Genomic DNA, 27603 nt, shown 5'->3' on the forward strand with positions numbered 1-27603 from the left:
CTCATTGGAACACTAGGAGGCTGGGACCAGATCCTGGAACGCTGAATCTCTAGCCACAGAGGTCAGTTAAGGGCCAGCTGCCCAGGCTTCGTGTCTTGGCACACTCCTTGAAACAATCTCCACAAGACCCTTAACCTCTTTGAAAGCTGAATTCTGAGAAAAATCCCAACCCCAGCAGGCTTAACTCTACACCAGAGTGGAGGAGAAACTGAGTCTAAGCCAAAGCTGGGATTCATATTTGAATTGAACACACCTACTGGATGTAGCGGCCTAGCACTCTGAAGGCAGAGACAGAAAGATCTCTGGGTTCAAGGCCAGTCTGGTATACATAGTGAATTTTAGGATATCCCGGGCTATACATAAAGACCTTATTTCAGTAAGAAAATAACTAGGCACGCCAGTCCTCTCAGGCACTCAGTTCTTTTAGGTTCCGTATTAATTTTTTGTTTATTTTGAAACTTGGGTATTCTGGGCTAGATTTAATTTATTTACAGTCTAGATAGCAAGGTAGAGGTTTAACTTCTCACCCTTCTGCCTCTACCTCCTCCGGTGTACCTGTTTCATGAAGTTTTAGGGAATCAAATCCATGGCTTTCTTCATGCTAGGGGAATCCTCCAACCAACTGAGTTGCATCCTCAGCACCCTGGATTAGATTTTCTCTCACCATTTTTGCAAGCTGCTGCTTCCTTGTCTGTATAAATGGTCCCTATCACATGTCAAAAAGCCCTTAAGGGCTCACTTACTCCCTGTGGACCCTGTTCTGGCTTCAACCCAAACACTCACAAAAGCCCCAGGACCTGGCACCCTTTGTCTTACTGGTTCTGTTCTGATCTCTGAGCTAGGTTCCCCGGCCAGAGGCCTGGCCTGGCCTGGCCTTGCTCAGAGCAGAGTACTATACTTAGCTCATGATCTAGCCCAGGGTATGAGTGAATCTGTCAGCCACAGAGTCTCAGCCCCGGCCGGTCTGAGCAGTAAGGCCACTGTCCTGTTTCTTCTCATAATATCCTCTTCCAAAGGCTTACTCTACAGCCATTGCCTCTTTGAAGCTCAACCAGGTCTGCAGGAGGGACCTGCTATGCTGCAGCCCTCCCTTGTCTCCTAAGAGTCCCTGGTAGAGGTGTTGGGCTAGCTCTCGGGGAGAGGCCCTGGCAACAGATAACACCTTACTCTCTTAAAGAGCCCCTAGTCATTTCAAAGTGGACACAGACCTCTGATCTCTAGCAGACAGGTATATCATTACCCACCTCCATCACAGATTGACACAGGGAGGCCGGGAGGCAGTGACAAACAGCTCTAGGTTCTTCCTTGTAGTCCACACCCTGAGTGCCCATTCCCTGTTGCCAGAAGCAAAAGGGTACCACAGGCTGTGGGGCATAAGGAACAAGGCATGGCCCTACCTAACCTAGACAGGCTTGGTGAATGCTCCTGTAGAAGGCTTTGGATAAAGAAAAGGAACTTATTACCTCAGAGCTCAGCCCAGGAGAAATAGACGAAGTTCCCAGAGGGGACAGACTCTGAAGAGGGAGGTACTTGGAGCTGGATGCTCAGGTGTTTCTGACACCCTTTGAGTCTGGAAGGAACTCAGATACAAGATGGGCCAAGAGGAGAGGTGTCTGTAATTTTTGTGGCCACATTTCAGGCTTCCTGAGCTCAGGCTTGCGGTTGCCCTTCTAGGCTCAGCCCCTTGGGGTGGCAGTCTCCTAGCTCTAGTTTCGGCACTAGTGTAAAAGCTCTGGCTCTGCATTCCAAGAGTGACGGTGTCTCTCTAGACTCCAGAGTTGGGAACAGGAGGCTGGTTGTGGGGTCCCATAGGTCTGCTTGCCGTGGCCGAGGTATACTACCTTGGGCAAGTCCATACCCTCTCTCTGAACATCTTCTATGGACAATGGAGAGAGGCACTGGATTGGACACAAGGGGAAACTAGGTGGCATGGGTTCCTCATGGGCTTCCTGTTGGTGTGTCTAACATTTCTGTCTAGGAATAACATGGGGGATCATCTGAGGCAGAAAGCCCTGCCTCTGCTACTCAGGGCTTTTTTGAAGGTTTAGGTTGGGCCAGTGGAGACCCCTCACATTTAAACCTGTGCCAGCTCCCACACTACTCTCCTGCTGGCCACACTATGGGTATTTTCTGTGAAATGTCCAACACTCCAAATGGGTGGACATATGGTGGTTTCATTATCCTGGGTTTTCTTCCCAAACCCTCCCCTCTGCAGCTCCAGCTCACCACAGGGGCTCCCACGCTCTGTTCAGCAGCAGCTCATATGGTTTTGCAATTATCAGTCTCTCTGGGTGCACAGGAAGCCAGGCCCGAGCCCCCTTACCTTGCACCCCTGCAGCTCATAGGCGCCACCCTGTCTGAGCTACTTCAGGGAAGGGTGTGGGTCCTTTTGTTTTGTTCTGGGTGTTGGGTGGAGTACCATGCTCCCCACAAACCTCATCCCCCTGACTAGCCCTAACCAAGGTGCCCAGGGAAGGAAGCCATTGAGCACAGGTCTCTTCAGAACCCAAAGAACAGGCTTAAAAGGGAAAAGGCAGGCTTGACTCCAGCAAGTGACAGAGTTGGGATTTAAACATAGGGCTGTTGGTCAAGACTGCTAACTGCTGACAGATGACAATGGATTTCTATGTTTGCAGTACTGCGAGAGATCAAACCCATTGTCTTTTTTTTTTTTTTTTTTTTTTTTTTTTTTTTTTTTGCTGGGGACCCAACCCACTAGGCAAGCGCTCTACCAGCTAAATCAAACCCATTGTCTTATGAGTCCTATAGGTACAAGCTGTGTGTGTGTGTGTGTGTGTGTGTGTGTGTGTGTGTGTGTGTGTGTGTGTGTGCGCACGCACACAGATATGTGTATAGGTGCATGTGCATATGCGGCTGCATCCTTCCTCAGTACTATTCACTCATTCTAGACAGGATGACTGGCTGGTCACATCTAGGGCTTGTATTTGCCTCTCTATGCACTGCTATATTGGCTTTTATGAGGTTCTGGGTATTGAACTCAGGTCTTAGTAGCCATCACTCCAGCTCAAGCTCTGAAGCTTTGATTATTTGAAAGCAGAAGACAGGAATGATGATTGTCCTCTTTTTTTTTAATTACTATTATTATTTTAGGTATATGGGTGTTTTGCCTGCATTTGTGTCTGTGTATCACATTCAAATAGTCTTGAAAGTCAGAAGACAGTGTTAGATCCCCTGGAACTGGAGTTATATAGATGGTTGTGAGCTGTCATGTGTGTGTTGGGAATCAAAACCAGATCCTCTGGCAGGGGCAGCCTAACTAAACTACTGAACTACTGAACCCCTCCCCAGCCCCCTCTCCCCTCCCCCATTGTCTTATTAGCCTCAGGCAAGTCCTGCGTCCAGGTAAGAAGATCCTGCAGGAAACCTCGGCATAGCCTACTAAATAGTTGGCCGGTGCAGCCCATAGCTGGGCTCCTGTGACTCCTGGGTTTCTGTGGTGCTGTGAGCTAGGATGACAGACTGTCCTGAAGGCCTCTTATCCCAGGGGTTGGGAGCAGGGTGGCGAGGATTTGCTCCCTGATATATCTTGGCTTCTAGAGAACGAGAAAAGAATTGAGGGCCAAGAGCCAGCCCTCTGAGTGGACATCTCTCCCTCAGTTTCTACCATGGTCCAGAGGAGTTTGAATCATGGAACCCAAAGCTGAGTCCAGGGGCAGCAGTCAGGGGTGCCTGCATGTGCTCTTAAACTTCTTACTCAATGGGCACCATCTGGGCATCCTCTTGGGTACCACTGCATAGAGATGGGGGCTGAGCAGTAGTATACCATGAATCCCACAGGTGGGGGGTGGCATGAAGATGTGTCCTAACATCCCAGGGGGCTCCCTGGGCCTGCTTTCTTCGGTGCTAACAGCTTGGGCAAGCACAGGGCATCTCTGTGGGGCCTCTGCAAGCTGGCGTCTAAAACCTCAGGTGGAATGACAGCTCTGACTCATTCCAGGGACATTTTAGGCCTAAGAGTAGCAGTTGAGGGTGAAGTGGCCTGGGCAATTCAGGAATCATCTTTGCTTTAAAAAGGGTTTCCATGGGGTTGGGGATTTAGCTCAGTGGTAGAGCGCTTGCCTAGGAAGCGCAAGGCCCTGGGTTCAGTCCCCAGCTCCGAAAAAAAGAACCAAAAAAAAAAATGGGTTTCCATGAGAATCTCCTCAGGAATGGAACAGGAGTTGGTAGACTTGAGTTGGAATCTCCTTGGCTACCACTGCTGTGTGTTGCCCTCTCCTGGGTCCTTAATCTGTGATATAAAACAGAACTTCATGCTGAAGCTCAGGCAAGCCTGGCAGAAGACCACATTAGGTGTCCCGTCTGTGGTTCCCCAGTCACAGCAGCTAGACCCTGGAGGCCACTCTGGATCTAAGATAAACACCTGTTTATCCGGGCTTCGGTCCCAACCTTGCCGGGAGCGGTCTCTCTCCCCGCCTTACTTCCCATCTGCACCCTTCCGGGAATGTCACTCCCAATTTGTCATCCTTTCCTCTCTGGTCATAAACAGGTCCCCTATCTGAGACATCAGCTGGATCTAACCAACCCCACCCAGAACTGTCTTCAGAGCTGGCTCTGCTGGCCCCAAACCGGTCTTGGGGCAAGTGAGGAGCCAAGTGACTCTGGAACCCTGGAACCTCTGTTTGCAGGATCCCACACGCAGTCCCGAGCACACTAGGGATGGGAGCCCATCCTGACTATGGCTGCGGCTATTGGTGTTTTGATTTTTTGAGACAGGCTCTCCTGTAGCTCAGGCTGATATCTATTGGTCCTCCCTCCACATCCCGAGTGCTGAGACTACAGGTGTGCACCATGGAGTTCAGCTTCCAGATAGTCTTGCCACTTTAACAATGCACAGGAGGTGGGTGGTCATGGATAACTTGGGGAACCCCTGGCAAAGGCTCCAGGGGTGCCTCCTTGGCCGGGAAAAGACAAGGGAGCATGAGAAGCTTTGGCACAATTAAACTTTCTTTAATGCAAGAAACAGTCTTCACTCAGCCACTCTCCCCACAGGTGAGGACAGAGCTCGCTGGACTTTAAGCAGTGAACCTGTGAGAAAGACATCTCACTCACCCTCAGCCAAGGACAGGAGTGGAGGAGTGGAGGGCTGAGGCAGAAGGTAACAGGCCAGGCTGGAGCGCACCCTCAGCAGGGCCCAGCACAGTGCTGGGAGATGGCAGGCAGCTCCCTGAAGCCCACCTGTAGTGCCAGATGAGCAAGCTGCACTTCCCTGCCCACCTCAGTATAAAGCCCACCCTGGCAGCCAACCACTGGCCAGAGGGTGTGGTCAGGTCTCCCAGGCTACTGTGGGATAGCTCTGGCTTCTTACTGCTAAGTCTGGGGCTCTCAGGACACCCAGACCTCCTTGGCTCAGCAGAGGAGGAGAGGAAGGAAATGACAGGGTGAGGGAAGGGGCTGGGTTTTCCCCTATCCTGCCGCATGGACACTACACCCAGGCCAGAGACACAGGCTTCCTCTTAGCAGCCCCAGACCACCCCCAGGTCACAGGGCCCACAGCCTGCCCCAAGGCAGAGAGGGGCTCCAGGAAGCTGCCATAAAGACTGACTTTAGGGGGTACATTTTGGACCCCTCTGAGCAGAAGTTGGGATGACCTCCCCTCAGACAGAAAGCAAACTCAAGCCCAAGGAGGTCTGCTCTATGCTGGCTCTGGGGTGGAGCTCCTGGAGTATAGGCAAGGGGAGACAAAAATCACAGCTTTGAATAAGTGATGTAAAAGCTACTGAAAACCTTGGTCAAGTATAAAGTGTCACTTTACAGTGCACTGACTAGCTTATACATTTCCCTATATGACACGGTCTCTCTCCTCCAGCCCCCACAACATTAGCAGTGGTTGGGTCTTCTACCTGTGGATGCTGTGCTGGCTGGGGTGTCAGGGGATGTGGACAAAAGGAAGGTGTGCACCCCAGACCACAGCAGAGGACTGGAGCAGCTTACCCAAGCGCAGAACACAGCTAGTAGGAAATAACCGCTGCCCCATAAGGAAGCCCCAGTCTGAAAACAAACCAAAGGGGCTGGAGGCCTCCTGCTTACAGAGCCCTGGGGCAGCAGACATGGGGGTGCCAGGGTGGGTTGGAGAGGTGGTTCCCAGAGTCACTGTCCTGCCTAGCTGGGATAGGGGAGAGGCTGAGTGTGGGGCTGTGTCAGACAGAAGAGGCAAGAAAGGCAGCTGCCTCTAACGTTATATATTAAAAATATCATGGTTCTTGTGCACAAAATCCCACTGTTCACATCCAAGCATCACCCATGCCTCCCCTCTGAACCCTAGAACAGCTTTAAAAGAAAGATGGTGGTTTTCCTATTCAAGAGCTAAGGAAACACCGCTCAGTCTTTATGGACCTTGAAAAATGGTGACCCCTTCCCTCCCCCAATCTCTGCCCCTCCAGGCCCCAGCCCATCTGGGCAGACAAGGAACTGGCGGGTAGAAAGTGCCAGCAGCCCTGGAGGTGTGGGGTACCTCAGGCACAGAAGTCACTCATGCCTCCGTTTGGAGGGTGGGATGAGATGTGGAGGAAGGTCAGCGGGCAGCTCATGGCCCTCTAGCTTGACCTTGATAAGGTGGTTGGCCAGGGCAAACTCCTCGTCATCTAGCAGGCCATCCTTGTCCACATCAGCCAGCTTCCAGATCTTCCCCAGCACTGTGTTAGGCAGCTTGGACTTCACCATCTCCTTCTTGGCATTAGCACCCGTGATCTTGCCATTGACAGGAGACAGTGTGTAGAAGATCTCATCATAGGTGGGCTTGTCCTTGCCAACTACCCACTCAACATCATCAATGCCCTCGCCAGCCCCCTCGCCATACCCATGCCCAAAGGGCCCATTCATGGTGCCATCAAAAGCACCACCCTTCACAGCCTGTGAGGGCATCAGGGACTCCTCCTGGCGCACCATCACCATCAGCCGAGCTATATCGTTGGCCAGCATATCATCCACCGTATCCAGCAGCTTGGGCTTCAAGGCCTGGAACTTGCTGAAGTCCTGGGTCTGCAGAAGTTCCTATGAGTGGAGGAGAAGGAAGGAGAGGCTTAGATGGGGCAGTCTCCCAGACTCCAGACTGCTAGATTATCCAAGTAGGGAGAGCGGGCTTTCCACTTATCAGTTCAGACAACTGAGCTAGTGCCACAGGCCTGAGCACTTCACTTTGCCTGAGGTCACAGCAGCACCATCCTTGCTGGGCTGCTATGAAGATTCACAGACAGCCACGCTCCACCCGAAAGCTGAGTCACCACATTCCCCTTTTTCGTGTCAGTGCCTTGACCTAGAGGTCAACTCTGACTCGGGTAGGGAACTGGTGACTAACCCAGCTGCTTCCTTTTGTGGAGGCCCTACCCTATAGAGCTGGGATTCCCTCCAAAACCAGTGCCCAGCACTCGGGAGGCTGGCCTGATGACTGTACCTGCATCTTACGCAGGCTTGGGAAGTCGCCGGAGGAGATCTGGTGCTCCCGCTCAATCTTCTGGTAGATCTCTCCCAAGTTGTTCACCAGCTCTTTCTTCTTGCTCTCTTTCCCAAAGACATTGGGCATCTCCTTCTTGAGGGAGCTGATGATGTAGGCATGGACCTGCGGGAGGAAGCAGAGCGTATCAGGGACTTGCTTGGCACGCTGCCCTCAGGGTCTTGGAGGCTGCTAGTACCTCAAGTTCTGTGCTTGGGCAGAGGGAAGCAGAAAGGTCACAGTCAAAGGTCATAGTCAAGCTGGAAGCGTACACCACCATTACAGAACCCAATGGTCTAGACCTAACACACGATTCTGTCGAGGGTTGACAGCTCACTGCCGCCTCTAACACTGGACAGATACTCTTTCTTGTTTTTGCTTTTCTTTTTTTTTTTTTGGTTCTTTTTTTCGGAGCTGGGGACCGAACCCAGGACCTTGCGCTTCCTAGGTAAGCGCTCTACCACTGAGCTAAATCCCCAGCCCCTTGTTTTTGCTTTTCAAAACAGGATTTCTCTGTATAGCCCTGGCTGTCCTGGAACCCACTCTGTAGACCACGTTGGCCTCAAACTCAGAGTTCCTCCTGCCTCTGCCTTTCAAGTGCTGGAATTGAAGGTGCGTGCACCACTGACCTGGCAAAAACTACTTATTTATATTTTCTGTGCATTGCTATTTTGACTGCATGTATGCCTGGGTGCAGGTTCTGGATCCCCTGGAGCTAAAGTCACAAATAATTGTGGGTGCTGGGACTTGAATCTGAGTGCTGCTAACTGCTGAGCCATGTCTCCAACCCATTCTTGTCCAAGTCATGGTGATATTCTAAAAACAACAAACTCTAAAGTCTGTCATAAGAAGGGTGGTTAGAGGCACTCCCTCCCCATGCATCTGCATCTCTTGTGGCCAGAGGAAGGCTTGGAGGCAAAGGTTTGCCAAGGAACTACCATGGGGACTGCAGAAAGTGGACTGCAACTCAGTCTGCTTGTGTTCTCCCCGAGCTGCCCCCTCCCAATAATATAAGCAACAGAGAGCCATAGAAGGCTCTGAATGCGCCTCTACCCAACATATCTTACAGAACTCAGGGGGAGTCCACGTTGACTCCCACTTGAGTGATATGTGTCATCAAAACAGGCCAAGACGACTCAAGACCAGAAAATTCCACAGAAGCTTTCCCTAGCTTCCCCCAGCACAGCCACTTGCTCCCTGCTCATCCCGGGGAGCAGCTCTTCCCAATCCTAGGGCTGGCATCTAGGTCCTTCCAAGAAAGCTATGGTAGGCAGGTCATACAAACCCAGCCACACCTCTGCCTGCACAGAGCCAAAGAGTCACTCTCCCTCCAGGAAAAACAAGCAGAGGACTAGGAGCAGTGTGGAGCAGAGCTGGACACCACATGGGTTCCAGGCCTGAGGCCTATGACCTAGAGAGCTGAGTGCTACCTGAAAGTTCCCTTAGGACCCTGGACCAGTCTCGTGGGTATTCTCATGAGTTCCTTTCTCAAAACTGCTCAGCTCACAAGGTGGCCATACATGTCTAGACATTGGGAGACACTGCAAAAACTGCAGCTCTGGACCCCGTAAAGGCAATGGGAAATGCCCTAAGCTGCTACCTGGCCAGCCAGGTTGCTTGAGAGCGACAATGGCTGAGACGTGGCAGTAGTCAGCCTTGGATCCCTGACCAAGGAACCCCCAAATATTCCATGACTGGCCTTGAGGTAGATGTGGGGCCTGGTATCTAGTGTACAGACACCAGCCTCAGCACTGCAAACAGCAGTGGGGCAGGGATGGCTGGGAAGCACTTCTCTGGTCTTGAGGGGATTGTGTCAAATGGACATAGGTACTTAGTGCTATCTCTCCTTCTCTACATGACCCAGTCAGCTGTAAACACCCCACACTTTGAGATGTCTTTCTGGAGAAACGGTGGCTCACAGCACAGGTCTTTTGAGCGGGAAGCCAACCCTTTTCAAGAGAGGGGCCAGGCAAGAACCTACTTTTGTGTTTTGAGACAGTGTCTTGCTATGTCGTTCAGGCCAGTCTCAAACTGTTCAAGGGATCCTCCTGCCTCAGCCTCCAGAATAGTCTGATTATGGGCTCATCAAAGCATCTGCTTAGAGCTCCTCCATTTTTTGAAGAAACTGAACTATGTCCAAGCACCTGAAGGTCAGTGGGAACTCTGTTACTGTCCCATCCACCCACTCCACGCCAGACTTTCCTATTCAAAGGTTCATCTGACCCAATATTGGACCAGTCCCTCCCAGGGACTTATCTGGGCAACCCACGATGCTGAGCCTCCCATCCTAAGCCTACTGGTGACACGGATCTTCATGTCCTAGCTCTAGACACTCTGAGCTCTCATTCAGGCTTAGCTGCCACTAAGCTTCAAGCACCTCAGAAGCGAACACTGAGCCTGAGCATAGCCTGCACTCCACAAATGGGAAAGGGTATTTAAATGGCCTGTGCGGACAGCAGCCTCCAGGGATCTGGACTATAGTATCCGGCACTTTCTGGGTCACAGACTGGCCTCATCTTTTCCCTAGCTACTTCCTGTCCCAGCTTACACACCACATCCCAGGGAGGCTTCTCAAATCTCACCCCATCAGAATGGCTCCCCAGTTCTCCACTCAGGCAGAACCCTGTGGCTACTGAGCAACACCAAATAACCAATGCTTCTACTTTGTACTGCATTGTTCTTTCATGAAGGCTTGACTGGGGGCTGTGTGTGTCACCCCCTACCCAGTTAAGTCCACTGTTCCTTGCCAAGCTGAGAACACTAGTCTGCAACACACCCCAGGGGTTTGCTGAAGCCAAGTAGACTAGCACATTCCACTTCCTGGTGGCCTCTTCTGCAGTAACGTCTTGTTTGGTATTTCTAAGGTGAGTGCATGTTCTTTGTATTCTTTGATCTAGGTGGGGCATAAGCCTCAGAAAGAACAGGCTGAGATGACCTGGGTAAAGGACCTTAGTGAGTCACAGGCTGCATAGTGGGTACACAGGACACTGGTTTCTACACACAGGTAAAGTGGTATTTGTTTGGTAAACTGGACCCCAAATGCCAGTCACAGAGTCCGTGGGCCTACCTTGGCCAGCCTGGCCCGTTTGATTAGGTCATTGAGCTTCCTAAGGGCAGCATTTCTTGGTAGAGACTGGATGTCTTTGAAGAGGTCCTGCTCCTCTGCCTCAAAGAGCTTCCGGTTGTCAGGGATGAGCAGTGGGTGTGACCAGAAGGAGCCAATGTAGACCCGGACCACCTCAGGGGTGTTGATGATCTTCCCCAACGACCACATGAGAGCTCCGTACACTCGCATCAGCTGCTGTGTCTCAATTTGGTCAGCTTTGTTCAGCACCACACGGATCTTGTCCTCGTGATTTTTGAGGGCCTTGATGACTTCTGAAAATTCATCTGAGATGTCTAGCTTGTGGGCATCAAAGAGCAGAATGATGCGGTCCACACGCTCTGCGAACCACTCAAGGACAGCCGCAAAGTCATAACCTGAGGGAGGAGTAGGAAAGGTCTGAACATGACTGCAAGGCCCAGGCTGTTCCAGTTCTGAGCACCAGTGCTGGAAGTTCTAGGCTGGAAGTTATTTTGTAAACTCCTAAACGCTCTGATCTGAACACTACTGTAGCCCAAAGGCAGACTCACTGGTCTTTCTTGCCTCCAGGGATATTTTTACCCAGGTGACAGGCACAGAGGCTCAGCCAAAGCAAGCCAGCTCAGCACAGCAAAACAAGCACAGAGAAACTTGCCAGCTATGAGGCTTGAAGAGCAATGACCATAAGCAGCAGCACTATACCTGCAGCTGCCATCCATCCAGTGTTTAAACCCCAGATCCTTGCATAAGCCTCGCTCATTGTCTACAACAGGGGCTGGCAAGCTCAGGACCAAAACTGGCCTATCATTTGCTGTATGAATAAAGTTTTGTTGAAACAAAGACACTCATTTACTTGTCTAAGCAACTTTTGTCTGTAATAGCTGAGTTCAATTGTTGCAGCAGAAACCAAAAGTTCGACATAGCTGACCATTCAAGAAAAACGTTTGCTGACCTTTGTTCTCCAACAAGCCCTCAAAAGTACCACAAACCACTTCCCTTTTTTTTGTAGGTCTTAAATGCTTCTCTAAAGCCAAGTTGCTGACTCTAGCCCTAAACCTTACTCTATGCTGTTTCCCATCCCAATTAAAGTGACCTTTGTCATCTTTGACATCTATGACAGAGACATAACTGAATTTCCCCATTAATAATAGTACTATTAGCCAGGCACAGTGGTTTGGTACACATTGGAAATCTTGAAAAGCAGAGGCAGAAAGATCAAGGTCACCCTTGGTTACAGAACAAATTTAAGGCCAGCCTAAGTGACATGCAGCTCTTTCAAACAAAACACCACCCTCCCCAATCCCCCCACAAAAAAGTATGATTTAGGGCCGGCAAGATGGTTCAGTGTGTAAAAGCACTTGCTGTGCATGCTGGCAACATGAGCCTAGGAACCCACAGAGGAAGGAAGAGGAGCAAGCACAGAAAGCTGTCCTCTTGGCCTCCGCAACTGCACTGTGGCATGTGTTCCTGCACACGCAAGTACATAGAATTTAAAGAAGTATGAGTCTTATAGTTTTCTTCAGGAGGACTGGAATGGCCTACCATTCCTACTGGAGGGAGGCGCAACCTGGGATTCAACTAGAAGCTGCATGGCCAACATGGCAGAGCTGATCACTTTCCATATAAATGTAGCTTAGGGATTCCGGATGGAGCACTGCTTGCACCCTGTCTGACAACTGTGCTTCCCCTACTGCTCTCCCACTGCTCCCAAATGTGAGAACCCCTGCCCGCCTGCCCCATCAGGAGCACAAGCAGAGCTAGGAAGATTGGAAACAGCAGGGCAGAGCCTCAGGACAGCCTGGCTCTCCAGGGGAATTTGGACACTACTTCACCCTGGAGTTAGTTTCCTGTCACTCACATAATGTGCACAGGTTCTGGGTCACCCAATGTAGGCCAACCCTCTGAGAACCACTTAGACTCCCAGAAAGTTGCCAGAGAGAAGAGAGTCTGGGACTGGCTGGTCCAGACAGGCTCTTGCCTCACAGACTGCTCCAGCACTGTCTGGGAAATGTACTCCACCATGCCCAGCCTCGGGAGGGCGGACATGCAATCTTTAGATGTAGAAGTCAGAAAGACTGCAGGGGGAAGTCCCAGAGGAAGAACAGTACCCAGGACTACAGATGCAGGCACATGACTCCCCACCACCCCGTTCACCAAGGCCTGCTGATATTGCATTGTACAGCTAGGGAGGCAGCACAGGGCCTGGGCCTGGCCCACTGAATGCTTCCTAATCCTGTGTATAAAGCTCTGGGCTCTGGGGTGATGGCACTTCAGAGGTGCTAGGCTAGACAGGCCAAGCAGAAACAAAGCTCTGGGTTCAATCCCAGGCAATACCAGAAAACAAGTAAGAAAAACAAAGCCATCCCAATGAGAAGGCTCAGCAGATAAGGGTGCTTTCCAAAGGAGCCTGACAGTGAGTGATCTGTGGCCCCCATGTGAAGGTGGAAAGAGAACGGTTCTCTAGAAGGTTGTCTTCTGACCTCTACATGCCTGGCACACAGGAACTTGGGGCTACCCCGAAGGTTGAGCTACACTGAGCTGCAGTCTGGGCAGAGAAGGGCCTCTCCTGTGTGCAGCTGGTTGAGTGTCAGAGCTTCAGGTTTCAGCGCACAGTTCCAGCAAGGGCCAGGTCACTGCGTTTCAGCAGCCAGCACAGACAGCTAGTTCCAAAGTACACGGCCCTCCTTGCTCCCTGCAGCTGGCTCAGAGAGCAGGGAGTGGACACCCGATGAGTGAACTGTCAGCAGAAAACCAGAAGAGAAGGTCTAGAGCAGCAGAATAGTGGGGAAGCAGAGGCCAGGAGAGGTAGCTGTTGCCCAGGGCTCTGAGCTGTACCTCAGCTGAGCCCCAGAGCCTGCCTGGGGCCCTGAAGCCTTGTACATGAGTTCTAGGAAAACGGCAGTGCTGAGGAAGTGCTGACTCAGGACCTATGATACTCCTGTTCAACAAAGAGAGGCCTCTGCTCCTCCCCAGTCAGCTCATCCAAAGCTGAAGCTACTTCGCACAGCTGGGGCAGCAGTGCGGCCAAATCCCAGTTCCCAGGAACAGGGAACCCTGGGGCTAAGCACCACTGGTCCTGTTGGCTTTGGCTAGACAGCCAGGCCTGCAGCAGGGAAGCTGAGGTCACCTCCCAAGCCCTACCCTCGATGGCCCCAATTCTTTTCCCTTTGGTGGGGGAGAGAACACTGAAATGAGAGAAATGGGAGGAGGCCCTTTCCCTGCTCCTCTCCCACAAGTCTAGCTCTTAAGCAGCACCTCAACTTAGTTGGTTTTGGTTCTGGTTTTCCTTTTTCTGGGGGAGAGGATCTCACTGTGCAGCCTTGGCTGGCCTGGAACTCATTATGAGAACAGGCTGGCATCAAAGTCAGAGGTTCACTTGCCCCTGCCTCTCAAATATAGGAATTAAAAGCACAAGCCGCCACATCCAGCTCCATTAACTCTCTTTTTTCTTTTTCTCTTTCCAGGTGAAGGGACCTTCCTGGTTAATTATTTTTGGAGTTTAAGACTCTATATACCAAGCGGGCCTCAAATGGTGGCAATTCTCTTGCCTCTGCCTCCTGAGGGCTCGGATTATAGACAATGCTTGATTTTCTGAGGTCACCTCCAAAGCCTAACCCACGATGGCCCCAATCCTTTTCCCTCTGGTGGGAAACACACTTTTGGTGGAAGGGAGACACTGTGGGTAAGCAAACACATCACTGATTACATGAATCACAGACTGCAGCCATGTTGTCCCAGGCATGTGACTCTATAACTGCAGGCCACCTGCAGGCCCATCTGGCACTCTTGAACCCACTGTCCCTCACTACCCTCAGAGGTGCCCCACATGGCTTTAGAGAGAAACACTAAACTCCTGGTTTTCAGGAGCGCTGGACACCAGAGAGTGGCAATGAATGTGGAGCTTAGGAGAGTCACACAATGCTACAAGCAGTCTCACAGCACGCTCTCTGGCAAGGAGTTCACACAGGTGACGGGCCTGGCAGTGCAATGGGCCTCAGACTCTTATGACAGACCAGGTAGTGTGTCAGTGCTACCCACGCAACAACATAAAGGGAGCTGTGTGCCACTGCGAGGGAAAGAGTGTCTAACAGAAGCACACTGCACCAGGGTCTGGCTAGAGAGAGCAGACACCAGCTTCTGCCAAGGATACAGAGCACACAGCTTGAGAGGATGGGCTAGACTGAGAAGCCAACCTGCAGGGGGATAGGCTTCAGTGGCAACCAAAGACATCCCAGATAAGGAACAAGTAGCCATGTGAATAAGTGAAAGGAACCAGCCTATGAGGACAGGTCCCAGCAACCACAGATCCACCCGTGAGGACAATGGAGCCAGTTGCAGGGTGGAAGGCAAGGCACTGGTGTTTACTGAAAAGGTTTTGGGAAAATGGAAATTTCTCACAGCAAACCTCACTTAACTGCTCCTGAAGATGGTATAGCTTATGTATTTGGAACATTTTCCCACAATTAAAAAATAAAGGAAATTCAGGTGTGATAATGTGCATTTCTAATCTCAGCACTTGGAAAACAGAGGTAAAAGAATCTCAAGGTCATCCTTGGGGAAATAAATCATTAGAGCCAGCCCAGACTATATAATATTCTGTTTGTTTTTTTTAAGACAGGGTGTCTCACTATGTAGCTGTCCTGGAATTCACTCTATAGACCAGGCTGGCCTCAAACACAGAGATCCTCTAGCCTCTGTCTCCTGAATGCTGGGATTAAAGGCCCGTGGCATCACATAGGACTGATATTCTATCTTTAAAAACACAAACATAAGACAGGCATGGTGGTGCACACCCTCCACTCAGTCCACGGCAAGTCTGATGCCATCCTGGGATGATCCTGTCACAAAAAATTAAAAAAATCAGGGCTGGAGAGATGGCTCGGCAGTTGAGAGGACTGGCTGCTCTCCCGAAAGATCCAGTTTCAATTCCCAGCACCCACATGGCAGCCTGTAACTCCAGTTCCAATGCCTTCTTCTGGCCTCCAAGGGCTCCAGGCATGTTATACAAACATGCATACAGGCAACACATACATAAAATAATAATTTTTAAAAATTAACTATGGACAGGGAGTATTAGTAGAGAGGAACAGCAGAGTGGAGCCTCAAGGAAATGTGGCTGCTGAGAGGGCTGACAGGAACTGAAGGTGGCACAGGAGCTGTTCCTTGCAAGCCTCCCACAGGCCCACTACTGGGTGAAAGGAAACAAATCAAATCAGGTGCTGTTTGCCCATCTACAAGTTAGCTGTCAGGAAGCTGACCAGAGGGTCAGAGGTGGGAGCCTGGGCTGTGATGAAGCACCCCACCCTACAGCAACACTCTGAACGAACACAGGTAGCTCCATCAGCCAGGGAAAGTTGCCTCATACATCCCAAGTTTCTAGGACATAAAACAATGGAATGTTTGTTTCCCCACACACTCTTGTTTCCTGTCATTCAAACTGCACAGGCCTCGTTATTTCTCACTAAAGAGCTACATCACAGTTTCCAATGGCACTGGTCCTGGAGACAGGAGCCCACACTTGGGACAAGTCACACAGAGAGGAGGACTCCTGATTAATTTAAGGAAGGATCACTCCAAATGGCACAGAGGCTAAGAACGGAGAAGCCAGCCCTCTCCAAAGAGAGCAGCCTAAGGGCTGCAATATGGCCTACCAGCCAGCTTCTCTGAAGGACATGAAGCTCTAGGATTTGACTCCATTCCAGAAACAATCATTTCTGAAAGGCACAAACCCCTGACCTTCTTACACATATGGATGAATCTCAAAAGTGTCAGGTTCCATCAAAGAAAATGAAACAGAACCACAGAGTCTATACTGTCTGACTTCATTTTTAAAAAAGATTTACTTACTTACTTTATGTATATGACTTCTGTAGCTGTCTTCAGATACATCAGAAGACGGCATCTGATTCCATTACAGATGGTTGTGAGCCACCATGTTGGTGCTGGGAATTGAACTCAGGACCTCTGAAGAGCAACCAGTGCTCTTAACTTCTGAGCCATCTCTGCAGCCCCATCTGACTCCATTTAAGAGACAATTTGGAAAAGGCAGGTTTAAGCTTCATAGGCATGAGTTCCTGGGACAGGGAGAGGGTCTACACAGAGAACTCTTCCAGTTCAAAGGATGTTCTCTATCCTAGTAGCAGGGGGATATGGCTATTGCAAAAAAGGATTCATCCAACATGTAACCTGGCCCTAATAGGTATAATATAAGATACCTAAAATATAACAGGATCGGGAGAAAGGACAAACACACTCCATTTGGGCCCATATTTCAACCTTCAACTCCCTACACTCAGAAGGCAACTGGGCTGTGCCAGCAGGTCACTTACCCTCTCTGAATCCCCATACCATTCTCTATAACACAGAGAGAGCCAAGTTCCCACCTCGAGGCTGCTGGGAGGGTTGGGTGCAGTGCATGCCTGGCAGGCAACCAGCACTTTGTAAATGTTTGCTCCTATTTGTCTGAGGCATTTGCACTGGGCTCAGGAAGCTCATATCTGATGGATGTGTAGGCAAGGGCAGCTTCTAGGGCGTGAAGAATGCTGCGTACCCCAAATATAAACCCAACATTTGCGGGCCCTCGGGCCAGCTGCTCCCTAGTCCATGGTTGACTAGCAGCCTGAGAGACAGGTGCCAAGGCCAGCACAGCCTGGTACAACGCCTCCACAGGCAGAGTCGGCACACCCACAGCAGAAAGCTAGGCCAAAGCAGCATGTTTGCTGAGAGGGGGAGACAGGGCAGGATGGGGGTTGAAAGCTTTGGGCCCGGGGTTGGGGATTTAGCTCAGTGGTAGAGCTTGCCTATCAGGCGCAAGGCCCTGGGTTTGGTCCTCAGCCGGGGGGAGCTTTGGGCCCAGTCAGCCCTCAAGGGATTGAGGAGTCTAAGGAGAAGCCCAGCTGAGGCAGTATTGCCTAAGGTTCCTGAGACATTTCTCAGAAAACAGGGAAGTCTGGGAAACCCTGAAGTTTTCAGTCTCTTCATCGTAACTGGCAGATACTTGTTTTGCACACCTAATTGTATGCCAAGAATTAGGTAAGAGCCCAGCATACAGAAGTCCCTATCACAGTTATCAACAACTCTAAGAGGACCATGTGTTCTGGTCACTTGGCTTCTGCAGTATTGACTTGGAAGCTCTGTGTTGTCCTATGTGGTAGACACTGTGAAACCAGGATATAGTACTGAGGCTGGCTCCAGGCTTCTGGGAAACCCCTAAGATCATTCTCTGTTCTACAGAACATCTGAGACTGGGCTGGAGCGTGTCTGTGGCAAGCATCTCAGAAGATGGGGCAGAAAGGTCAATAGGGCAGAAAATCTACCCATGGTGTAGCCCTACTTCTGATCCTGGGCTCCAGAATGCATGAATGGGAGTCTGGGTCACAAGTTCCATCCAACCTCTAGGAACAGAATAGCTTAGGTGAAGTCTGGGAACCATGGCATTGGGTAGGAAGGCAAGTGAAAACCCAGAGAGCTAGCCAGACTGCTCAAGCTCTGTAAGCTTTCCATGGAGAGCCTAGGTTGGTTTCTGGCTAGAGGCAGGGCACAGAGGGATACAGAAGATAGCAGGATAGCTCTCAAAGCCTTACTCCTGTTCTGGACTACAGTCAAGCCCATGGTGGCCTGTGTTTCCAGGAAGCCTGCCATCAACAGTCTCACCAGGGTCTGATACCAGTTTCTCTGGGCTACACTGCCCTGTGCAGAGAGCCCCTCCAGGCTTGAGTCAGGTTTATCTCCTCAGATGGAGCTCCCCATCAGAAAAACATTGGCTTCCTCCTATACACTACAGAAAAAACAGTGGGACACATGGACAAGGCAATGTTAGCAAGAAGGCAGGCACCAGGCCAGACAGGATGCTACTTGTTAACCCAAGCTGAAGCCATACTCCCTTTGCTGATATAATCTTCTTGGGGGCAAGCAAGGCACAAAAGTTACACCTCTGCCCACAGTCATACAGTGACAATGGTGACGAGGGCCCTGGTATGCTCACTGCCACTGCCCACCAAGGACTCACACAAGAAGACCTCAATCCTAGGCATGGTGTGACTATGTAGTGGTAATGACCCTGGAAGCCAAGGGCACCAGCTTCGCAGAGCCCTGGATGCCCTTTGAGTCCCTTTATCAGTCACATGGGTAGCACTCAGGAATAAATGGTGCTCCTAAAGGCCGTCGTTCCCTGCTGACATAAGAGAATGTTATCTCTCAAACAGCAGCAGATTAGCAGGTCAGGCAAGCCAAGCCTGGGACCCCAAAGGGACCCAATTATCAGGGGTCCTTAGCAAAGCCAGGGCTACTTGACCACTGTGGTCTATCTCTCTAGATTGAATTTTCTGCACTGAGGGGCCACGGGGGAAGGATAAAGTTAGGAGGGGCACGAGGAAGCCAGCCGAGTGGGAATGAACCCAGAGAACTGGCAACGCTCAAGCACAGCAACCTCTGCAGGAATCAACTACAGATTGCGGCAAAGCGGCCATCTGTGTAGGCCCGTTCCCCTCAGGACCCACCTTCCTGAGAGGGAAACACCTGCTTTCCACAATACTCCCATTCTGGTTCCTTCAGTGCACAAGGAAGGACTGGGGGTAGGGTCTGAGAGGGGTCCGCCCTCATCCACAAGCTTGCAAACCACCTTGGAGTCCACACAACACCATAGATCGGGGTCACATAACCATCTTACTCACCACCAAAGAATGTTCACTCCCAACTCCTAACTGAGAAACGTTTACACGGGGACTATAGGACAATGGAGGGAAAATGGCTTAGAAAAACTGGTTGATCTTGGTATTTCACCATAAAACCCACCTTCAATCAGAGGGAGCCTTCTGCAAATAGAGAATAACCTGGTCGCAGGGACCACTTTGCCACTGGGAAGGCACAGCAAGCCACAGGCCTAGTGTGTCATGTCAGCTGCAGGCTCCTTGAGCACACCCAGTCTAAGTACGCTGGTGTCCACTATAACCCCAGTTAAAATGCTGCTGGGGTGGTGTGGCTCAATGGGAAAAGCACTGACCTAGCATGCTCTGTGTTCCATCGCCAGCACAGGAAAAAAAAGAAAAATCACATTCATAAAGTGTCACTTAGGTGGTTTACCCACAGACAGCAAGAAAGTTTAGATCCTGCCCTGTCTCTCCTAATAGGAAAGCACTGTGAAGGGACACACCCCTGTGGCCCCTGTGGCCCCAGTGGCCCTCTGGGGACCCTAGGGAGGACGAGTCACTGACAGTAGGACAGATGAGCCACACTGTAACATGCTGTGTACTGGCTGCTGCTTTTCAGGAGTTTACAAGCGCCACAAGAACCTTAAACCCTTCCTACCCCAACCCTTCCTCCAATCCTGAAGGCGGCACAAACAGTGGCGCTCGGGCAAGATAAGCCTTTGAGGGCAAGCAACTGTCGCTTATCTAAGGCTGTGTTCTCACCACAGACTAGCCTGCTGGAGTCTGGTTCAGCCAAAAGATAAGTCTGTGGGCCTCAAACAATGGCAGCACACCTCCACCCAGTGCAGGCTGGAATGGGCATCTCCTGCAGTTCTTCCCTTTTTTTTTTTTTTTTTTTTTTTTTTTCGAGCTGGGGACCAACAGGGCCTTCCACTGAGCTAAATCCCCAACCCCAGTTCTTCCCTTATTTAAGAGAAATTTACTTGGATTTTCCAGTTCTTCTCTGGCTTTGGTGAGTTACTTTGGGTCCTTTTATAAGACTACAAGGACAAGAATCCCAAACCTTTCCCCTCCAACATTCTAACTTCAGCCCTGAAGGTGCCTGAGCAATGACATTCTAGCAAAAAAATTAAAGTGTAATTCCAGGTATGGTGGCACACAGCTTTAGTCCCCACACTTGAGAGAGACAGGCAGACCTCAGTTTGATGACAGCCTGGTCTACATAGTAAGTTACAAGTCAGCCAAGACTGTCTCAGGAAAAAAAACAAAAACAAAAACAAAAAGAAAGAAAAGTGCAATGTTTACCAAGCTTTTGTTTTCTTCGGCTTTTGTGATGAGAACTGAACCCGTAGCCTTGTGCACTCTGGTCAAAGGTTCTACCACTGAGCTCTTTCCAGTCCTCCTTCCTTCCTTCTCTGTGTGTATGTGCGTGTCAATGAGTCTGTATACATGTGGGGGCAGGGGGCAGTATCAGGTGTCTTCTTTGTTGGTTCTGAAGCTAGAACTCACAAACCTAACTAGACTAGCTGGTCAGTGGGCCCCAGGGGTCCGACCTCTGCTCTCCAGTTCTAGGATTAGAGGGTACAGCTTTACAGGCTCCAGCTTGTGTGGCAGGCACTTTCTCACCAGTCACCTTCTCACTTTTATGTGAAACAAGTTGTCACTGACTTGGTGTGAGCTCACTCTGTAGCCCAGGCAGGCCTTAAGCCTGTGTGTTTCCCATCCTTCTGAGTAGCTAGGGTCAGAGAGGCTTGTGCCACTGCTCGGTACACAGTCTCTTAAAAACAGATTAGAACAGCTGGAAGAAGAAATGTGGCCCCTGCTTTTTTGCATCGATCCCAAAATCTACACCCCTGAACTTCAAAAAAAGGTCACCCATGAAGAGTAGGTGAGCCTGAAAGCTTAACCAGTCAGTGGCAGGCATGCAGCCCACGTGTAATCCTGGTGTTCAGGATGGTGAGACAGACACGTTGGAGGTCAGCTTGGGCTACATGAGACCCTGTCTCAAAAACAAAAGCTGATCTAGCAGCTTTGAACCTGATTAGAGACAGCCAGCTTACTGCACTGTAGTCTGATGCGCCACACCATGCTGGCTGGGGCCCCCTCAACTGTAGAAAAGAGGAGAGAGCCCATGCTTAGCACAGCCACAGCACAGACACAGACACTCGGTGGCAGGCACTGGCTTTAACATCCCCCACCACAGGGCAAGGGGCAAAGGAAAGAGTAAGTTAATGAAAAACAAACTGGTATTTGTAGAGTTTGAGAACGGGCAGAATCCTCCTGCCTCAACCTCACGACTGTAGAGATTAGAGCTGCTATGCCACGCTCTTGTATTTTTCCCTTTTCTTTCTTTCAGACTTCTAGATTACATCTACAAATGTGTGTGAGCATCACAGCATGTATATGTAGGTCAGAGGATAGCGTGTGGGAATTGGTTCACATCTTTCATGATATGGGTTTCAAAAATCCAACTTAGGTCACCAGATGTGGTAACCTTTTTATCCTTGCTTACTTGCTCTTGAGTGCTTTTGAACTCACACACACACACACACACACACACACACACACACACACACACACACACACACACACCTGGAAGTACTGGGGATTGAATGCAGAGCCCTGTGTATTCTAGGTCAGTGCTCTCCCATTGAGCTGCATCCCCAGTAAGGCTATTCATTTGCTCCTTTGCAGTGTCAAACTCCACTTTTGGACAGTCTTCTCCTAGAAGGCATTCCAACCTAATGGCTGGTGCTCACCCCTCTACTACAGGGTGAAGGATGAAACAAAGACCAGCTCATCCTGAACCAGAATCTCAAAGCAATGCGACAAACGCATGGGAGGGGCCCCTGGCCTCCGCGCTCAGTGCTGGAATATATCCTAGGGGGGTTGTTTTCTTGAGGCTCCAGCACCTCTTTGAGATAGGGGTTTGGTTTGTTTTTAGAAAGGGTTTCACGTAACCTAGGTGAGCCTCTGACCTGCTGTGTAACGGACCGGTCATGAATTGCTGTCCTCTTGCTTCTATTCAACACAGGACTTCCATATGCTAGGTGAAGAACTGAACTACAACCCCAGTCTTCCCAGCCTCTCTTGAAAGGTATTATCTTTGCGTTTAGGAAATAAAGTTCTATTTCACTTTAAAAAAGAAAAAAAAAAAGCATGACAAAGGCTAGGTGCAGTGGCTCACACCTTTAGCCCAGGCACTTAGGAGAGAGGCAGAGGTAGGCAGATCTTTGTGCATTTGAGGCCAGCCTGATCTACAAAGCAAGTTTCAGGGCTACAGAGAAATCCTGTCTTAATCCCCAACCCCCCAGCCCCCCAAAAAAGAGTGGATGTGGGGAAAGGTGGAGATGGAGAGGGGACAGAAAGGAGAGGAGGGAGGGAAAACTGTGGTTGGAAAGTAATATGAGAGAATTAAAAAAAAAAATGGCAAAAGGTGGCCAGAGTTGAAACAACTGGATTGGCTAAGGCACTGGAGCCTAGCAGGAAAACCCCTGTACCAGGAGACAGTCCCTAGGAGGCTTCTAACCAGCAAGGGCTAAGCAAATGTAAACAAATTTCCACCAGCACCCGGGGAAGGCTGCACATCATGATGAGTTAGTTTCTCCTTTTACCTGGCTGAACTTACTAGAAACTTTTATGACACTAGGAGGCAAACTGTCCCCAAGCAAACAGAGACAAGGAGTCCAGGGGACAGTCAAGGCTGACTGGGGTCCGTAGGCACTAGTATTAGGCAATTTCCTGCTACTCTGCTTCACAGCCGGAGGTCTAAGCCTCATAGGTTCAAAAGCATCTGGCTACCCAACATGGATAGTCTGTGATCTTAGCTGGGCTACTCTGGTCACCTGAGCACAGCAAGGTAGCTGTGGTCCCTCAGGTCACTACTGTGTAGATGAGGTATGAGGTAAGAAGTCTGTCACCTGAACACACTACAGTGTTTTAAAGCCTAGGGCTGGAAGAAGCCTGAAGGGCAGTATGAGACGTCGCTCTCCAGCAGAGCCTGGTTACCTCGGCTGATGCGCTGCTTCTCTCCGGACAGGATTCCAGGAGTGTCAATGATGCTAATGCTGTCCAATACTGGGTTAGGCAGCTGTGCACACATGAACCTGCAGGACAGCAAAGCCAGAGATACATCAGGGTGGGACTCACACTAATCCAGGTGTCAAGGGAGGGCTTTTCCCCTCCCCTCCCTCCGGACAAACAAACTGGAACCACTATCAGAACTGTCCAACTTTAGAGTCACAGTCCTTCCCTCCCTATCACTCTCGTCCCCCAGAATTCAAGAGTTCAGCTTCCCAGATGCTGAGTTGTTAGTGAAAGCTATGAGCTCAGATTGTGCATCAGCTCTAAAGGGAGACTGACGCGTGACATCGAGAACTTGCAATTTCACCTTAAAACTCTTACCCAGGTGTGGTGGTGCACACCTACTGACCCAAACACTTAGGAAGCAGAGGCAGGAGGATCAATGCTTAATTAGCATTCCAGGCCAGCATAGTCTACACAGGAAAACCCTGTTTCAGACAGAAACCTAAACCAAAACAACTCAAAAGAACTGGGTCAAGGAGATTGTTCAGTGGGTAGGAACGCTTGTCACCACCTGATGACCTCAGTCCAATCCTCAGAGCCACACAGTGGAAAAGGAAAGCTGATCCACACTATCTACTGACCTTAGGTGCTGTAGTAACTATGTTTACACAGAATAAATAAATGTAAAAACAATAGTAACAAAGCTAGGCCCGGTGTACACCTTTAATCCCAGCACAAGGGAGGTAGAGACCGGCAATCTCTTTAAGTTTGAGGCTAGCCTGGTCTACATAGTGAGTTCCAGGACAGCCAGGGTTATGTAGAGAGACCCTCAAAAAATGAAACAAAACAAACAACAACAAAAAAGAAACTCCAACCACCTGGCGAAACTGCCACACACTTAAAGAAGTGTGGTCTCTTTCTGGGCAGAGGTGCACATGGAGACTAGAGAACAACCTCGAGTTTCTACCTTCCTAACACAGAAGCTCCCGGATTCAGTTAGGCTAACTGGCCAGTGGGCCTCCAGGACTCATCTTGGTCTCTTCTACTCCGACCCTTGTGTTGGGATTACAGACTTGCAAAACAATCCCAGTGTTTACAATGTTTACAAAGGAGCTGGAACTCTGCACGCAGGTCTTCACCTTACCACTGAGCCATGGCCACAGCCCCGGGGACGGTCATTTTCCACTGCTGTTGGGGCCAGCTGCTTGAAGCTGCAATGGGCCACCAATAGTCAGCGGTGTGGAAGGAGTACAGACACACCATTTTTTCAAAGTCAATACCAGCCTAGGAAGAGGAAACCACAATAGAGGGTTGTTGGAGAGTCCTTGGTAAGGGCTTAGCTGCATACCTGAGCTCCATGTTGAGCTAAGAGTTTAGCAGAACAGCTCAGAGCAGTTATCAGCTGTTGCAAAGGGTGGGGTTCTTTAGTGGACAGAGAAAGGACTCTTTTAAAAACCTCCCTGAGCAAAGAAAATACAGACCTATGGTCTGCAAGACATAGGCTCAAAGCTGGGATTCCAACGGTGGGGAGCAAGATGAATGTCTCCTGTGGCTCCACACCCCCAAATTATGATGATAAGTCTCCCCCCCAGGCTGGAGACAGCATGCCAAAGTAAAAGGCTATGTCCAAGTATAGCAGACTCCAGTGCTGTAAGTCATTGCACGCCGGATCTCAATTCCCCTTGCCTAGGAAGAAATTCTCTACTCAATGGAGAGAGAGCGACAGAAAAAACAGAGTGGAAGTGGAGCTGGTTCTGAGAAGTAACAGACATAACCAGTCCCATAAAGGAGCATCTGAAAGTCCATGAGAACCTACTACTCTGCAAGGTCCATTAAGTGGACAGCAAGAAAGGCAGGAGGTTGTAACAACTCCCCGGCAACAAGGATGGGGACCTCAGTCCTCAGGACCAGTGGGTGGGTCCAGTTATGCAGGCAGGGCGCTCACAAACCCCTCTTGGGATTGCCTGCCTCCGTCTGTTCCTCTCATTATCTCTGAGCAGCCCTGGGGGCAGTGGGGGGGGCAGGAGGGCTAATAAATCAAGTTCATGACTCAATGGGTCCCTTTAAGAGTGCCAGGAAAAGCTGTATCAGTCAGAGAAAAGCCCCCTTTGTTGTGCCTCCCTGGCCAGAGGCATATCCTGAGACATTTCCAACCCTGGACTTCACCAGCATTTAGAGACCCTCTGGAACTGGGGTGGGGGCAAGAAGGAACCGGTTACAGAGCGTGGCCTTCACCTTGACAGTTCAGCAGGGCCTGCATTTTGTGAGTTACTGCACTGGGGGCTACTGGGGTGGTGTGTGAGACCTCTAGCTCCTTAAGCTCTGCATTTCCACAGGTGAAAACTGAGGAGATGCCAAGTTCCTTGCTTCCAAAGAGGTCTGCCCTCATGATGAGGCGATAACAGGAGTTGGAACAGCAAATCTTCCTGTCACTCCTGAAGCAGAGACCTAAAGCATAAATGAATTCCTTAGCCCAGCAGCCAAACTTCTCACAAGACCATCAGCACTCTGAGCCAAGGGCCTACCTACAGGGGCAGCAAAACTCAAACATCCTTAGGCAAAGGCTCCAGGCTAAGGGGACTAGAGCATTGTACTCAACCCAGGCCTGTCACGCAAGCAGCAGCATCTTAAAACAAGACAGGCTGAAATTACCTAGAAGGGACAAGAAGACATTAAAGATCGGCTCCACCAAAGGAAGCAGGCCTGAGAGCAGGCTCGCTCTAGAACAAGCTGGCCCGCCCTGTACGGCTGGACAGTGTCTGCAGAGGAATGTGCTCATACAGGGCGGAGACCTGGAAAGCAGGATTCAGATTCTTTCCAAGGTTGTTCCCCTAGGCTGAATGCAGATGTCGAAAGGCATGTGGAAGTCCCTCCTTGAAAGAGGGAGCAGAGAGGGCAGGGTCTGTGAGTCCTGTCATACCTAGGAGAGGAGGAGTCTGGGATGACCCAATGCCCTTAAAGAAGTGATCCTGGGCGTTAAAGCTCCACGGATAGGCCACTGTGATTCATTCATAGCATCCTGAGAGGCTGACTCTAACTCACCTCACCCCTTTAACCGGTAAAGCTGAGACTCCAGGAGTACATCAAAGTCTATCAAATCTATGGTTGCATATGGGTCTGGTCATTTCAGGGGTCACAGTGTTATCATCCCCTGAAGTCTCTTGAGGCAATACTGACTTAAGTTTTTTGTTTTGATTTGTTTTGAGACAGGGTTGTCTCATGCACTCTTGGCTGGCTTGGAATTCACTTAAGTGCTGCTTTTAGGAGGTGTGTTGAGACTCCTTCATCCCCTCCCTTCAAAGAGGGCTGCCCCCAAATCAGCAGACCAAAGCATATTCTCATTGCCCCTCCTACACAAAACCACTGGTCCCGGGAGATGTGAAGCAGCGAGTGACCAGCAAAAGGAACATCTAAGTCTCGGGATTTCCCATGACACTTAAAAAACAGACCCGGGTGGAAGAGGGAGGTTGATGAGAATGAGTTGGGTGCCTCCAAAATGAGGAACAAGACAGGGAGGAAAGCAATGGCTTATCTTATCACAGTGGCCCCCAGCTCTGTGGGAAGTAGGTCTGGGATCTGCGGGAGGGTTTGAGAGTTAAATTGAAAACCTGGAAGGTTCTGGGAATGACACAAGCCAGAGGAGTGGACAATGCCTATTCTCTAACTACTCTCAGGTAGTTAGTGGGACGCAGCAAGGCCAGTGACCCTGGGAGTGGTCGCCGAGGGTCCTGCGGGGCCCCTCAGAGACAAAGGCCGGCTGGGGGCAATGGCTCTGGAGGCCTTTGGTGGTCCTCGCGCTGGGGGACAAGGGGTGGGTACCTGTTGAGGAAGGCGTTGCCGAAGGCGTTAAGCTTGCGGAAGGGGCGCCGCGGGTCCACGACAAGCGCGTTGCCGGGCACCACGCCCTCGGTGGGGCCATGCATGACCGCGATGAAGGAGTCGGTGGTGGGCTCCGGCCCGATGCGCATCCCTGGGAAGTCCTGCTCGATCAAGTGGCGGATGAAGGTGGTCTTGCCGGTGCTGTACTGGCCGACCAGGAGCACCATGGGTTTGTTGTCGAAGTCAGCGTCCTCCAGAGCCGGCGAGTGGAACTCGTGGAAGCGATAGTGCTCCTCCAGCGGCAGCAGCTTCTGCGCGTACAGCTGCCGCAGCCCCTCGGCCACCGTCTGGAAGAGCTCCGGCTCCTTCTTGCGGCGGGCATCCTTGCTCACCCAGCTGAACATGCTGCCGGAGACAGAGCTGGCTGCTACAGGACCGAGCGGCGGCTGAGTGGGACTGGGGCGCGCGGCCGAGGAGGGGCCGGCCGGCCGGCGGAGGGCAGAGGGGCAGGGGGCGGGGCGCGGCCCGCACCGCGCAGGCGCAAGGACCGGCGTACGGACCACAAGAGCGCCCTCTAC

At 50.7% G+C, this 27603-nt stretch overlaps 1 protein-coding gene across 1 annotated transcript; it reads right to left on the reverse strand.

Moving 5' to 3' along the window:
* Positions 1-4947: 4947 nt before the first annotated feature.
* On the reverse strand, positions 4948-27559 carry Ehd1 (EH domain containing 1). Its single transcript, XM_032891073.1, has 5 exons — positions 27026-27559; positions 23189-23286; positions 10518-10930; positions 7412-7576; positions 4948-7011 (listed from the first exon to the last, which is right to left on the reverse strand). Exons 1-5 carry the CDS (start codon positions 27427-27429, stop codon positions 6487-6489), a joined length of 1605 nt encoding a protein of 534 aa, XP_032746964.1. The 5' UTR covers positions 27430-27559; the 3' UTR covers positions 4948-6486.
* Positions 27560-27603: the final 44 nt, after the last annotated feature.

The sequence above is a fragment of the Rattus rattus genome, chromosome 2 (genome assembly GCF_011064425.1).
Source record: "Rattus rattus isolate New Zealand chromosome 2, Rrattus_CSIRO_v1, whole genome shotgun sequence".
NCBI lineage: Eukaryota > Metazoa > Chordata > Mammalia > Rodentia > Muridae > Rattus > Rattus rattus.